The sequence below is a fragment of the Gallus gallus genome, chromosome 5, assembly GCF_016699485.2.
Source record: "Gallus gallus isolate bGalGal1 chromosome 5, bGalGal1.mat.broiler.GRCg7b, whole genome shotgun sequence".
Classification (NCBI taxonomy): Eukaryota; Metazoa; Chordata; class Aves; order Galliformes; family Phasianidae; genus Gallus; species Gallus gallus.
Window position 1 is genome coordinate 39858342 of NC_052536.1, and position 15809 is coordinate 39874150.

General features: G+C 37.8%; 1 protein-coding gene across 46 annotated transcripts in view; it reads left to right on the forward strand.

The window, feature by feature from the left end:
* Nucleotides 1-15809, forward strand: part of NRXN3 (neurexin 3) — a 941045-nt gene that overhangs the window by 828764 nt on the left and 96472 nt on the right. For 30 of the 46 annotated variants that reach the window (XM_040701015.2, XM_040701019.2, XM_040701022.2 and 27 more), the window contains one exon: nt 4416-4723. In XM_040701015.2, coding sequence (XP_040556949.1) covers nt 4416-4723 — 308 coding nt within the window. Of the gene's footprint in view, nt 1-3033; nt 3094-4415; nt 4724-15809 lie in introns of all 46 variants that reach the window. The other 16 variants (XM_015287412.4, XM_040701017.2, XM_040701020.2 and 13 more) reach the window with 1 other exon arrangement.

Genomic DNA, 15809 nt, shown 5'->3' on the forward strand with positions numbered 1-15809 from the left:
GAGTTTATAAGCATGCCAAGGTACTTTCCCTTTGTAAGCCATCCTAAAGATTTGAACTGAAGTCTACCTTTTGTGAATATTGATGCTTTGTTAAAAGACAATCACACATGCAGTAGGATCTGAAAGACAATATTTGAGAATCCAGACACTCTTGAAGCACTGAATGATTTTAGGCTAGATGCATATAGGCATGATTTCCCTAGACTGAAAGGAAATTCAATCTTCACATTTTGTATTAGGAAAATGGCATCATGCAGTGCAACACCTGAGATGATACATCTTCGTTCCTTCATTCCAGTGTAGCTAGACCTTTTCAGCAAATTATGTAGCACCCAAAAAATCAGAATGAAGAATTTACCTAGCTGTTCACCAGTCTGCTCATCCATCTGGTCATCCATCCAACTCTTACTGAATCATGGATACCTTCTGTAGAAAGATGATGAGTGAAGGCATAGCTCACTATCAAAATCGAATAAAATGAACTGATGGGTGGAAGACTAGACAGATTCAGAAATGAATTAACATACAGAAAAGCTGTCTTCCATTGTTAGTTCTTGGCTTGAGTGAGGTAAGATTAAACACATTTTGCTTGAGTTTTTTAATGCCATAGGTTTGGTATTATTTTGGTACCATTATTATATAATTCATAATAATGTATATAATGCAGCATCTTTCTGAAGTGGCATCATTAATGTGGAAGTTTTTCTTAATTTTATAAATTGCTTACAGTATTCAGAGAGGTACAGATTTAAGATCTTGAATTATATGAGTAGTAAGTAAAGCATTAAACACTATTAACTTCATTGAGGTTGTGAGTTAAAAAAAAAATTCTAAATTGTTCAATTTCAGATATCACAAAACTAGATTATTTTATTATTAGAATACCTGGTGCCTGGTAAGGTTCAGATTCAGTAACCTGTTCTGCAGTATGAGGAGCTGATAAAGTCACAGCTGCATCTCAACAAAAGGACTGATTCTGGAAGTCCTTAGTTCTTCAAATTCCTCTTACATGAGAAGTCTCATTGATGTGAACAACTGCACTTTTGAAGCAAGAACTGTTGATGTGAATTAGGGTTTGCAAAATCAGGCCTGAAATCTCTCCTAGCATTACAGAAAGCTTATATTTCACTAAGGTTTCTCTGTGAAATTTCTTATTTGTATTCAGTTTTCCAAATGAAGACGTCAATGAGAGAGCAAACAAACAAATGAGAACCTGAACTACACAGAATATTTACAGAACACCTCAGAAACATAGAATACACTTGTCATTTTTCTCTACTATGGCACTAAGCAGTGGAAAGAATTTTTTGTGGAAAATATAGACTATAAGCTTGCAATCGTTACACATTTAGTAGAATTTACAAATACAGTTCCTCAGTCAAATTCAGCAGCCCAGTAAGTTTCACTTAGGGGAGGGGTACAAGGGCTACGGAATCATAGAATCAAAAGAATGGTTAGAAGAGGTCTGTGGTGGCAGAATTACATGTACATTTTCTCAACAATTTTCTCTCATTCCATATACATTTCCCTGTTGTCTTTATTCATGCACGTGTACACCATCATAGGGTGAAGAGCAAAGAATGACAGATTGTAGGTAACTCAATCAAGTGATTGTTCTTTTAGCAAACGGAGTTCTAGTACCAGTGTTGTCTGCGGTGTTTACCATATGATGCAGTGCATGAATTGTCCTGAACTGGCAGTCCGCTTACCAAACAAGGACAACACCAAAATTCACAATCAAAATTTTGTCTTTTACTGGAGTGGGGCCATTTCCCAGGTGTAAGCTGTCAGCATTAGAAGATGCAGAAAAAAAGTCTGGAAATAGAGAACTTATTATTATTATTATTATTATGATTCCCCACCTTTAATGTACTAATTTCTCATTTTTAAAGTAAAACAAAAGATATGACAGACACATCTACAGATGTACTATGGGCTTGGGTTAGAGTGAATGGAGTGAATGACATCCTTTGTATGTCCATAATCCTCCATTAAAATGGAAGGAACCCCTTCTCTTTCCTGGTTTAGGGAGCTCTCCTCCTGGAGCAGTAAAAAATGATTCTTCCTCACCATTGCCCACTCCTTTTCCCTTTGGTAAAAGATGATAGAAAGTGACAGTATTGGTTCAAGAAGAGAAAATGAATGGAACTGGGAAGTTTTGAAAGGTCAGCACTTTCCCTTCATTTTCAGGAGTATCATTTCAAGATTAGTGAAGGAAGATGGGTGATTATATTCCTTTCTATTTATTCACCTCTCCTCCATCTTTTGGCACTGTATCATAAGTGAAGTGCGAAGGATGGAACAGTACAAATGAAGTGTCTGGGTGTGAAGAGACAGCATGGAAGGAAATGTAGTTCTAGGGAGAGGGAATATGTGAGAACAGAAGATGGTGAAGTAAGGAACTGACAACATATCCATTAGAAAATCTAATGCACAAAAGGACAGAGCTACTAGCAAGAAAATCTCTGAGGCTGTAGTATATGACAAGTTTGGCCTTCTACAGTGCACAGTACCACTTCCTCTAGATTTAAGGGGAGTTGAACTGAGAGAGCTGTATATTTTGATGGGTATTTTTATTGGATCCTATTTTCCTCATAAACAAGAGGAAAGACTGAATTTAAAAAAAAAAAAAAAAAAAGCTCTGATTTTACATGCTGGGAATTTGTGGCTCCAGTGTATGTTTATTCTTTAATATACATAAACGGCCTCTGGTAAGTTTGAATTATCCTAAGATGCAAAATGCTGCATCAAGTGTTTAAACATTTTCCAGGGGAAGGGCACCCTCCTTTTTATTTCTCATTTTTTCATCAGTGCTGTTCCTCCACCCTGATCAAGTCCTAGTGTTTCATTTACAAATCTGTGGGTGAGGAGCACGAGGGATGTGCAGCTCACCTTCACGTGTCCATATGTTGCACCTCTCCATACACTTTTGCTCAGCTAGCTAGGGCCCTCTCTGGGGACAGGAACTCCTTTCAGATACATTTCTTCTCTTGTCCCCATTCTCTTCCCCATGGTTCATCCTGTCACCATAAGATGATGCAACACCGCATCACCACTTGACTTCGAGACCTGCCACGACGACCACCAAAATTGGTGAGCTCCCCCTTGTATTTTGATCTACTTTAACCACTGTCTGGCTTATATGAATAAATGAGCAGTGGGTTATACTCTGTGCTTTGCTACATGGTGACTTTTTGCACTTCTAGTCAGGGTGGACTAGAGAGGAAGTGGTGAGTGAGAACTGGGGAGCGGGAATGGGATGGGGACACATGGTACAAATTTCATAAAAGCAGGAGTACACAAATATTTGAATGGTGATTGTCTTGATGTTTTGATAATCCTTCAAAGCACTGCCCAGTCTGTCTCTCTTGTAATTCAATAGATTCCAGCTGGTGTGGCCCTAATATTCTGAGGAACAGTGAAATTATAGAAACTACTTTTGCACTGCATGAAGCAATTTATGTCTTAGCATAATCAGTCTAGTGCATCCTGGGACATATTTATAGAGCAGACCAGGCTAAATGTGATTTAAGTGGCCTGCAAAAATAGAATTGACAATTGTTATAAGGATTTATTTTTTATTAAGTATATTTCTTCTTACATATGATATCACTCCACTCCTAATACTCAAGGCGTGACCTTGAATAAAACACTTAACTTGCCTACTCTTGAATGTAACCATCTGTAAGTGGGATTCACATGTAAGGCTTTCTGGGTTTTATTTGTTATCCTTACTGTTTCAAGAACTTTGCTCTTTCAGAGACATCACGATGTTTGTGTTTGCTTTTTCCTGGTTTTAGCTTTGTGAGCCTTCACAACAAAAAAATTTCAGGTGGAGGATCATGAATAAGCCTATCTTAAGTTTCATATACAATCCTTGTATTGATGGCAATTAACATAGTTGATCACCACCAATTTTTCTGATGTTCTCTCCTCAAGCCACCCCTCAACACTTTTGCATTATTAAAAGTAGCTTTATGAGACAATTCCACCCTTTTACCAGTTAAAAGGGAAGGTTTTTTTAATGGGCTAAAGCTTGATGGGTACTGTGATTTGAATCGATAGTGGAAAAAAAGCCACATATTGAAGTCTTTTTAGTAGTTAAAGGTTGGTCCAACTGTAAAGGAGTGGGTTCAAATTTCTGACTGAATCAAAGCTCCTCCGGATTTTTGATGCATGAGTGGCTATGGATGGATGGATGAGGTTCAGGTGTTCTTGCTTTCACAATAAACACTATTATTAATGAATCATAGGCAATACATTTTCATATTCTATTTCTACCCTACAGTCTTCATAAACACTATTGAGAACGAATCTACTTCTTTATTGTCTGTCATTTCTGGCCAGGATTCAATGTAAGGTACAAAGTAAAGAAAATGTCTAGCAATAATGTTGTTCCACCCCCCCTTCACTAGGACGACAGTTAACGATCTTCAACACCCAGGCGCAAATAGCCATAGGAGGAAAAGACAGAGGGCGTCTCTTCCAAGGCCAACTCTCCGGTCTCTATTACAATGGCTTGAAAGTGTTGAACATGGCAGCAGAGAACAACCCTAACATTAAAATCAATGGAAGTGTCCGACTTGTCGGTGAGGTCCCTTCCATCTTGGGAACAACACCAACAACCTCCGTGCCACCAGAAATGTCTACTACTGTCATGGAAACCACAACTACAATGGCCACCACTACAACCCGAAAAAATCGTTCACCACCTAGCATCCAGGTGAGTCAGTTGGTCTTCTGCATTTCCTTGGGTTCTTAATTAATCTTGTTTCTCTGCTCACTTGTAAGTTCACTAGAACTGTTATCTGAATCATATTCCATATAACTCTTAATTTTAATGCTATTGTGAAGATAAATCACCATACAGTGTGCTATCCTCTTGTGTTGGTGAACAAACTCAATGAATTGCACATATTTATAATAATGTAATAATAACAGATTTTGCTTCTGTTCAACTGCAACCCCATTTAGGTAAGTAAAATTGCTCCAAAGGAAATTAGAACAAGATTTTAAACGATTCTGCAGTTGTATATACTGTGAAATGCATTGTTAAGAGAGTTACAAAGCCTTACCAGGGGGTAAGCGTATGGTTATTTATCACTATGATAGTGTATACTGCTGCAACACTGATGTTCATAATGGAGAGAAAAGTAGTGGAGCATTACTTCCTGGTTGAGCCATTTTTCATTTTCCTTTTACAGCCTTAGAAAATTTGAAGAAAACACCAACTAGATCAGTTTCTTGCAAAATGTAGTTGCTCCAACATAGAGTAATTTCAGTATCTTTGGTAAAACACATTCCTATGATAAACAGATCTCAGATATTTTGGCTTAATTGTACCAACATACTGTGTTCATACCTAAAAATGCAGTGGTTTTGAATTACTTACCTGGCTATAGCCAGATGGTGGTTGAATTACTTATTTGGCTATAGCCAGATGGTGGTATTGATTAGAAATAAAAACCTTATATTTGCTGCTCTTGTGTGTGTTGGTTAAAGAATAATGTAAATAACCAGTTTTGAGTAGCGGATTAGTATTTGAAAATGATTTATTTCAGTAGTTTACTATCATGTTATCAACTAGGATGAAATACATGTTTGGAAATCTTTATTTTCATAAGATCCTCATCAAGTAGAAGTAATGTGCTTTTGTTGACACTTATGTACTCTGACTGAGACACTATGTAGTGATTATTGATCACAGAGTGCCTTCATTAAACCCCTAGAGAAAGTTATATTTTTGTCTAGTTAGAGAAAAAAATGAAATGATTCCATCTTCTCTGAAACAATTTCTGCTGCTTGAAACAGAAGAATCTAATGAAATTAAGGACTTTGAAAACTGGAATCATGCAAGTAACATGCTTGTTTTCTACTGTTTCAGAAGATTTCATCAGTTACTCATTGTATTTGTGTATATATGGCTATTCTCTTTATTTTTAATCTAGCACTGGTTACTGAGGATATGAAAACACAATATTGTCCTCTTAATTATATTAGGAGGCCAGGCTGCACCCAGAGTGCTGTGTTCAGTTCTGGGTTCCCAAGCACAAAAGAGATATGGAACTACTAGAGAGGGTCCAGAAAAGGGGCTCTGAGGTGACTAAGGGATTAATGCATCTATTGTTTGAGAGAGCTGGAGCCATTCAGTCTGGAGAAGAGAAGGCTCAGAGGGTTCTTATCAGTGTGTACAAATAAAGTCAGGGAGGATATAAAGAGGACAGAGACAGACTCTTTTCAGTGGTGCCTGGTGATAGGACAAGAGGCAACCAGCACAAACTGATACACAGTAGGTTCTGTCTGAGCATCAGGAAGCGTTTTTTCACTCTGAGGGTGAGCAAGAGCTTTTGAGTCTCCATCCTTGAAAGGCAGACCTTTAAAAGCCAGCAAGTCTGTTCTGGATGTCCCTGCTTGAGCAGGGTTTGCACCAGATGGAAAGAAGCCCTTTCCAACCTCAACCATTTTGCAGTTCTGTGAGTTATTTTTGCTGCAGTAGAATAACGAATCTCAAGCCACGGGGTTTAGTGTTGTCCCAGCAACTTTGGCACTGCATCCAGATGGTAGCAGGACTGAGACTGATTGAATTATGAGACTCAAACACTCAGTAATCATTTTTAAAAGTTTCAGCCAAATGAAGAGAAATTACTCTAGGTTTCTTCCCTGTTTGTTATAAACTGTGAAAGAATTACTGCTCCTTCTCCTCAAAGGCTTACTCTAATTTTAGAGAAAATTTTAGTATGATTACATCTCCAGAATAAAGTGTTGACCAGATCCTGCTCTTGTTACTGTAGTTTATTGGAGATTTTCTGTGATTTATAAAGGTAACAGAACTGTGTTTAGCTATAGGAATGTAACTGAGAGTAGTACTGGACTTTAGTGGTCTGAGTGAAGCTGGAAATCACCATGCCTTATTTGATGAGGAAATCTTCCAGAAAGCTTCCTGTCTAAGTTACACGGTAGTTCAGTGGGCCTGTGGAGACCACTGTATGCTGAAAGTGCATCAAGAAGATTTAATAAAGTGTCATAGTGCTTCTAAAAACATAGTTAGAGCAATGATTTCCTGGATGCACATGCACCACAACAAATGGTCTCATCTTAGATGATATTAAAGCAATAACTCTTTGACACTTCATGCTGCCCACTGAAAGCATGATAAAAGTCAATATGTACCTCCATTACAACTTTCTACATTTCAATACTGGGACATTTTATTGCTGTCACAGCACAAATGGCTCTACTTTCTTCCTTACTTTTGGTAGAATTTGATTCTGTCAGCTTGTGTTGCATTATTTCTGCAGTAAAAGTGAGAAGAAATTGTCATTTTCTTTTTGGGCTGTATCTCCAGCTGTAGTTTTGAGATGCCTAATGGTTATTTTATCATGCTAGTGTCAGACATCACCATTGTCAGGCCCACTTGCAACTTTAGATCTAGGTGGTAGAAAAATCAAATAGAACAAGTTGGTTCTTTGGAGAATGTTAAATATAGCCACCTAGGGCTATGTGCAGCTAGTTATTACCCTACTCCAGCTTCTCTTCTCTATTCTCCTCAGAAGTAAACATTTTTTCTTCACTTTCAAGGCCTTTCAGTTTAGCCCCTTTCCTTCCCATTCTGATCAGCATTTTTATTTTTTATTTTTTATTTTTTTTTTGGCTCACTTGTTAAATTTGATCATACGAATCTTTCTGCTTCCAGTTTATCATCTGCATGGCAATACTGGGTTATACTTACAGTGTCACTGAAACCTTCCCATAACCATGGTTGGAGAAGTTTTCAGTGGTTATGCTGATGATGTTCTGAGGTAGCTGTTTATCAAGCTGATCAATACTGTCATATTTTTCATCTCTATATTCTCAATTTGCCTGTATCTATTTGCAGTATAATACTTTATACTTAAATTGAAAACTCTGTGAGTTCAAAATGTACTTTTTATTCTGCATGAGTATACTACTTAGCATAGAAGGATTCTGATTCGTTGCAGAAATACCAACAAAGATACAAAGAAAATAAAGTATCTAATACCTAATGGCAAAAATCAGGTTAAGTAATTATTATTACTGTATTAGAACAGTCTATGCTATTTGAATTGCTCGCTTTCATATGTAAGAAGTTAAAACTCCTCCTTTTTCAAGTGTATATAAAGCTTGTGCAAAATTCAAGATCTATCATCCCAAAGTGATACAAAATCCAATGGAATTTTAGTAGGATTTACATATCACTTGTTGGTAAATACAGAGCAGCATAACTGCAAAGTTTTCTTCTGTTCACATCCAAAGCAAAGAAAAATGTTACTGGAAATATCATGTGGCAATAACGTTAATATTTAAAGTACCTATAAATTATATTTCAAAATGTATACTATTTCTGCAAGGAAATGAAACTCAGTTTAGTGGAGGACAAGAAGGATTTGTGTGAGAAATGGGTGAGATGTCTGACTGCATGGTAGTAAAATTGCTGATAGGAATGTGTCTGTGATTCAAATATCCTTCAGAGTGGTCCTAAAGGAAAAGAAAAAGATCTGCTTTAGATAAGCTTTGGAGGCTTTAGGGCTCACCGACCTGGGACAGGCCCCTAATATGTCTGCTCCATGGCTTGGATAGCTGGGGTCATGAGACCAAAACCATGGAAAATTTTATGTGGAAAAGAAATCAGTAAACTTCTGGGATGTCAGATGGATTATTGCCCAGTGATGTGTGGGATGTCCTGCCTCTGGAGACTTTCAAGGAGAGGCTGGATAAGGCCCCGCACAATCTGATCTAGATGTGGCTGTCCCTGTTCATTGCAGGGGACTTGGACTAGATGGCTTTCAGAGGTCCCTTTCAACTCCAAGGATTCTATGATTCTATGATTATGCTGTCCATGAGGAAGCAATACGTACTCTATTGAAGATCTAGTGCATGTCTGAGTTTCTTGTACTTAAAGATAAGGATGACGATGCTTGCCAAACTGTTCAAATGTAGCTTGAAGTTTAAAACAATAAATTATTTGTGGGTATTTTCAGCTGTGGTCTTAAAGTCGCAAAATGGCAGCGTATGATATATAGCATGCAGAATGTTCTTTATAAAGAATAGAAGTGGATTTCTACCTATTATCCATGTAGAGTGTCCAGCCCATTGGTATGTCTCAGAATAAGTTTCTCAGCCTCTGATTTTAACCATTAGGCATTCCAATCTGTTAAATTTATTTTAGATGGAGGCTCCAGTAATCTTGATTAATGTCTTTGCAGAATATGCAGGTCCAGGCTAAATCCTTTCTTGCTGTGTGTCTCTCAAAGGAAAATAGCAGAGATTTGTCAGTCTAATTAGATTTTTTCTGTCAACTAAGACAAATACAGTTCTGTCACTCTTTGGTCTTGCCAAGGTACTTTCTTTTATACTCATAGATAATAATTTATGGGCAAAAGAGTTTGGTCTTTAATTTACTTTTTGCTTCTTATAAGTCACTAGTGACATTTTCATTCCAAGACTGTAAAGTTTTAATGAAGAAAGCTTTTTCTTAGTGTCTCCTTTAAAGATGGACTTCACTGGCCTGTTGGTACTGCTTGAGAATTAGGTGGTATGGCTTTCACCTGCGTTTTCTGCTTTTTCTGAACTGTTTCTTTTTCTTAAAGAAATTCTGACTTGTACCTTCTTTCAGATTAGCATCCTTTCCCCTGATCTGCAGTCTTCTGAAGAGATATGATCATAATGCGGTTTGGAAGTGGGAGGGGAGGCTAAATTATGTTTATTGATGTAGTGATCAGGATATTCAGATTACCTGTAAAACTCTTATAATTTGAAATATGATCCTATATTTTCATTATTTCATTCACTTTCTGCGGAAAATGCATGTGCTGCACTTCTGGATCCAGAATTTCAATACCCATCCCAAAAGAGAACATAATTTTACTGTACTGTTATTTTTCTGAGCTGCCTATGCTTCCAGGTGCTAACTACTACTGATAATGGAAATAAACTTAGTTTTGTAATTCTCCTAAGCACAATTACTCTAGCACAGACCATTGCATTTATAAAACAGCTCATTCATGTGCTGATGATTGCCATCATTTATTAACATTATCAGCAGTGTTATTTGAACATTGAACTTGATAAACATTGTGAGTTCCAAATGGAGACAACTCTTGCATGACTTCAGGGAGAGACTTCATTGGTGTGTGTAGCAAACTTGAGTGTCACAATTTGATGTGCACAATGTTTTCTCAACATATGGCTTACACTCAGTTCGGATAACCTGTTTTCATGTAGTGATATTGTCGTGTCGTTGCTTGAACCAATTCTCTATGGGTCCTGTTGAGAATCCACATTTTCTATGTATTCAGGCTAAGAAAGGACTGAGTCAGCTGATTGATTTGTACAGTGATTGAGTTTACATTGTCTTACACATGCAGATAGGAACAATCATGTGGGATTTGTAGCAAAATATCTATTGATTTTGAAACAGGCACTAATTTCTTCTCTACTATGAATTTTTGAAATGAAATGTTGAGCCAGTGTATGAGGAAGAGGCTTGGGCTAGCACTTTTCTACAAATTTCAACTTTTTTTTTTAGATTTTCTCTCGTAAAATTCCTTGTCTTTATTAAGAGCTACTTGAAATATTCCCTTGATTTCAGGTGACCAAATGCATGTTCTTTTCTGTAATAAAATGACAAGAAGCTGTAATAGCAGCTCTAGTAAACTGATGTGGATCTTCTTAAGACAGGCAGACATTAGTTTCTCAGAAAATACTCTTAATAACATCACTATGCACTTTTTTTTCCGAGGCACATTATCCATTTGTGCATTTAGACATGTCATTTGCCTGCCAGAATGGATTCTTCTAAGTCACATGGAAGATTGTTTTCAAAATCTGATTAATACAGTATTCAGGAACTAAAGCTGCTATAGTTGACCATACATTTGATCACAAGCAAAATGATAGGATAGAAAAACTGTTTGGTTCTAGGGTAGTTGTGTAGCAACAGTGTGTGATAAAGACTTCCAGTACTGCAAAAGCAACCGGTTAGGAATAAATTGTCTAGAATGAATGATTGTAGTTCAAATATAGTTGTAGGATTGGATCACATATTGTTAGAGTATATCTGCTCTGCTTGCTATTTTTATGTATAAGAAAAATGCCTAGAAGCTGCAGACATTGACAGAATACTTCCAGTGCATATAGTTCCATTTGGACTCATTTATTTATTTATTTATAAGACTGGTTGAGTGGTGGGAATGTACCTCTTACCTTTCCTAACTTTTGTATGAATGACTGTGTTGAATTTAGAAAAACATCTAAGCTGTTGTGACAGATCCACTTTCTGAAATCACCTAATTAATAAACTGGGTTTTATGATGTTGTTAACTAGCAAAAAACCAGGGGATTTTGCTAGTTTCATCTGTTGGTAGGTGGACACATCTGTAGATTAATTGTCACTAATTTACAAGATATGTCTATCACAGTACATCTCATAAAAATAACTGTTAGGAAGATGAACTATGTAACTACCATTACTTTTTCTTCTCCTTTGGACAGTTTAAGAGCTGGTGGGATGTAATTCATTTTGACTGCAAAAATTCCTTCTATTATAATCTTAAAGATAAGAATTTGTTTACAGTTTGTTGCAAAATTTCAGCAGAAAAATAAAGCCTGAGTGGTGAGGACTTGGATTCCAGTTTCCTTGGTATTGCATGGGATGAAGATGCTCCCCTTGTGTTTTCTGAGAATGTGTTTTTTGGAGAAAATTTGGTCTTTTTGCCTCTTTGCTCTTATTGCTTCGAGGTTTTCTACTGGTGCTATGCTGCCTCTTTTGCTTTGTCTTGGATTGGACATGCCTAAAGAAATATTGTGGGTAAGGACAGCTCCAGGCACAGTGATAATTTGTTAGGAGTCCTGAGCCAGAGAGTAGGGAATGTTAGGAATACTGTGGTGGCTAAATGTATCAAAATGAATAGAGAAAGAAAACTATTGAGGTATAGAAAAGGAAATAAAGTCCAGAGGGCAAGATATATCTTTCTCATAGAGATATGGGAAGGAAACAGCAAGACTTAGAAGTGGAGAATGATGTGGCTAGAAACAGTAGAATGATGCTTTAGGCAACTCTATTTTGATTAGGTGAAGATTTGGAGAAGAAAGATACTCTTATCCATATGGCTTAATAGCCAGTCTTCTACTTTTTAATCTCTCCTTTTGCCATTCTCTGTCTTCACTATGGATAAATGGAAGTCTTTTTTGCCAAGCTGGCAGGGACTCATTTCAGTAGGGCTGTTGGCAGCCCTACACTGAGGACCCATAGCTTCTTCCATAGCAGTGCACAATCAGGCTGGGTTGAACTGTCATACATTTTACTAACACCACGTGAAAACCTCCTCTTCCCCTCATTTGCTACAGCTCTGTTTTGTTAACTTCTTTGGAGCAGGAAAACTCACCTTTAATGTACAAAGAATCAGGTCAGGTAAGGAGAAAAACATACTGTACTTCTAAGATTCAAGTGATAACCTCAATGCCCAAGCCATATAGAGAGATTTGCTCAAATAGTTTCAATCTAACTTGATTATAGTGTCTTTTTTTTTTTCTGAAAGATGACCTCCAACGAAACTGTAAGGACATGAATGATTTTAATCTGTGGCAACAATAGAGAACCAGTCCTGACTGACTCCAACAGCATAAATATACAAAATGACCGATTATCCTGCTACCTCCCTCCCTGCTGCCTGAGCACATACACACATACTCAATAGCACACAGCAAAATTCAAATTGGTCTTTATCTTTCATCTACTTCCCCAGTGATTAATGCTGCTCTTGCTGGGAGACTAATCAAATGAGGGGAAATATGGAGAAAGAAATATGTGTTTCTTAGACTATTGTTATCAGTTTATTATTCCTTTAATATATTTCCCTTCTGTTAGAAGAGCCTAATGTACTGACACAGCAGGAAGGAGGAGAGTTCAGAGCAGATTTGGTGGCAGGAAGATGAATGGGCCAGGCCTCCCCAAGTGGAACACAGGAATTTTTCAGGAAGGTGGTGAACTACTGAGCTGCTGTGGGATTGTGGCATTTTACCTAGAAAACCAAGAGGCTGTAGTGCTGTCAGCACTGGCCCTGAACCAGGAACCTACTGGCTTCTAAGTTCTGATTCTTCACATAACAGCTGTCGACAAGCCTCTTCTCTACATTGTTCTTTATTTTCCCTGTATGGTGGGGGGGGAAGAATACATTTGTCCTTGTTCTGTCTCATAGACAAGTTTATAGGCACTATACTGGTAATATGGGTAATACTCTGAAAATTCCCCTCAAGTGCTGTATTCTCCCTCCCTCCCTTCTGCTCTGTCCTTAGCATTATCCATTCATAGTGGTGCTATGACGCTGTAGTTCTAGCTTTGACCCTACAGATCCATACAGCACAGCAGAAAATTTATTCTGAGCCGTGGTTAAAACAAACAAAAAAAAAATAGATGCTTTGAATTGACATGACTTAGATTTAAATAGAACATCTGTCTTCAGAGTGAATAGGAATGGATCTTAATTGTCTTGTTTCTTCAGGACCTTAAAAAAGTAGACTTAAAGAATGAGCTATGACCCAAACAGGCATGGGTATTAAACTGTGGCACTGTGTGTAATTTTTTCTACTGAAGAACTTACTATATGCTTTCTCTAAGCTTCATGTATGCTTCATGTTCATTATTTTGTTTTCTGATTGAGAAGACACATGCAGAAAGGAGCACCTATAATAGTAATAATTTGTTTGGGATTAAGGATCGTATTTCCTCTCTCCTTATTTCTTACTTGTTTTAACAAGTGTAGCCACTTGTTTTTTTAAATATATCCTTGCTCTTGCTGAGATTATTATGATAGGTGCCAAAAATGAGATTAGACTAAAAGAATGACTTGGTATCTATACTATAGGAGCATATTTTCATATGATCAGTACTCTCTTTTTCGTCACTTTTCACTATTGACCTAAAGATTTGTGTCTTCACAGGGTAGATTCAAGACTTGCAAATAAGTTTAGAGTCCAAATCCTAGGCACAATTATCTTAGTTCTAAGTGCAGGCAGCAGAGAATCCTATTGTTCTCTGCTAGAGCAACCTCTCTCTTTGTATAAACGCTTACATTAGCATGTGGATCTCCAGAGCCCAGGTTTGTTTCATTGTGATGGACACAACCTACTGGGGATACTGGGACAGATTTCCAGCTGCTTGATATAAAAAGATGTGCCGTGGTGGAAAGGATAGATAAAGATAGGAGGAGGAAGGAAGATGGTTATATGCAGTGTGCTGTGTGGAGAGCTGTGTGTATGGCTTAGAAAGATCAACGGTGGCTCAGAAAGATCAATAGTGATGAGTGCTTGTAGAGGGCTTCTTCCCCCACTTCATATCAGACTAATTGGAAGGCATTGTTGCTTGCTCGAAAATGAATAATTCTTTGCTCAGATGGCTGATTACACATTGTCCTTCTGTTTGTGGACTCAACCGTAGCAGAGAAATTTCTGGTTGTTTGGCTGTGACATTTGTTACCCTGGCAAGAACCAAGAACAACTTACAATCTGCTTTGAAAAGGCTTGGTGCTTCTCAAACTGCCTCTCTATTAATGGTTGCAAGTTGTTTGCTTTGCCTTTTCTTAATGTAAGCCATGGAAATGATGTTAGCTCCTGCTCTATGTGCTCCCCAGGAGGAGGCAAGGAAGAAGTTGGAAAGGAGGGTAAAATCTTGGAGGTGGATTGCTAAGAAGCACAATCTGCAATGTTTCTTTCTCCTTAGGAGATGCAGTAGCAATTGGAGTGAAATGCAGCCCTGAAGTCTGTGCCATCTCATTTCTGACAGTTTGTTCTACAGTACCAACCAGGTCCCTGGCTAAGATTCTGAATCTGAATTGCCTCTCACTTATTCAATTATTTTCTCTGTGGAACTTGGGGACCTATTCTGCTGCAGGTCTTTGCAGGAGTTTCTGCTCTTCTGCTTACTGTTGCAGTAGTGAAGTCCGGACATCAGAGGCTGCCAGAGGATTAGAAAATTAAATGGCATCAGAGCTTCTGTTGTGGGGGGAGAAATAGGATGAAAGGGGACAATGCAATCACCTTCCTTGAGAGAGTTGCAGGCAGAACAGAACAGAGAATGTAAATAGCTGTTTACAACACCGAGGATCATTCTAGAGGCAAAGGGAGACAGTGGCATACACTGGCTCTTCCTCTGCTTCTGTCAGTCTTGGTCACTCTGAATTTACTGACTGTTTGTCTTCTATTCAGACTACTTTTACTGACAGCAGTAGCTGAAGGTCAGGGGCATTTGGAGGTTATTTAACTTCTTTCTGTTATTAGCTGTTCTTTTCTTACTTCTTTGACTATCTGAAGCTGAGAGGCAACCCTGGTGGTGGCAATGAATTGTGTCAGTGATAAGGCAGTCATATGTCATCTCTTTCAGTGGGCATTATATGGAAAAGATACAGAGTGATTTTTAGCATCCATAGGTACAGCCAAATTCCATCTGGCAAATTACAGTACTTGTCACGCATAATGCCTTGGCATCTGAGAGTCTTCAGCTTGGTAGCCCATCTAATAGTCTATAAATTCGGACTAAGGCTTTGAGGAGAAAAAGTGAGTTATCAGCTCAAAACATTTATATACTTAACCTGGAAATCAACAACACACATATTAATTATTAATTACATCTCTTTCAGCCAGAAATTCCCTCTTTTTTTTTTTTTTTCCCCTATCAGTAAATTCTATTTGTATAACCCTGACTATACATACATACAGACTGGGAGACGAAATGCTGGAGAGCAGCCTTGGTGAAAGGAATCTTGGTCGAGAGCAAATTGAACATGAGTTAGCAA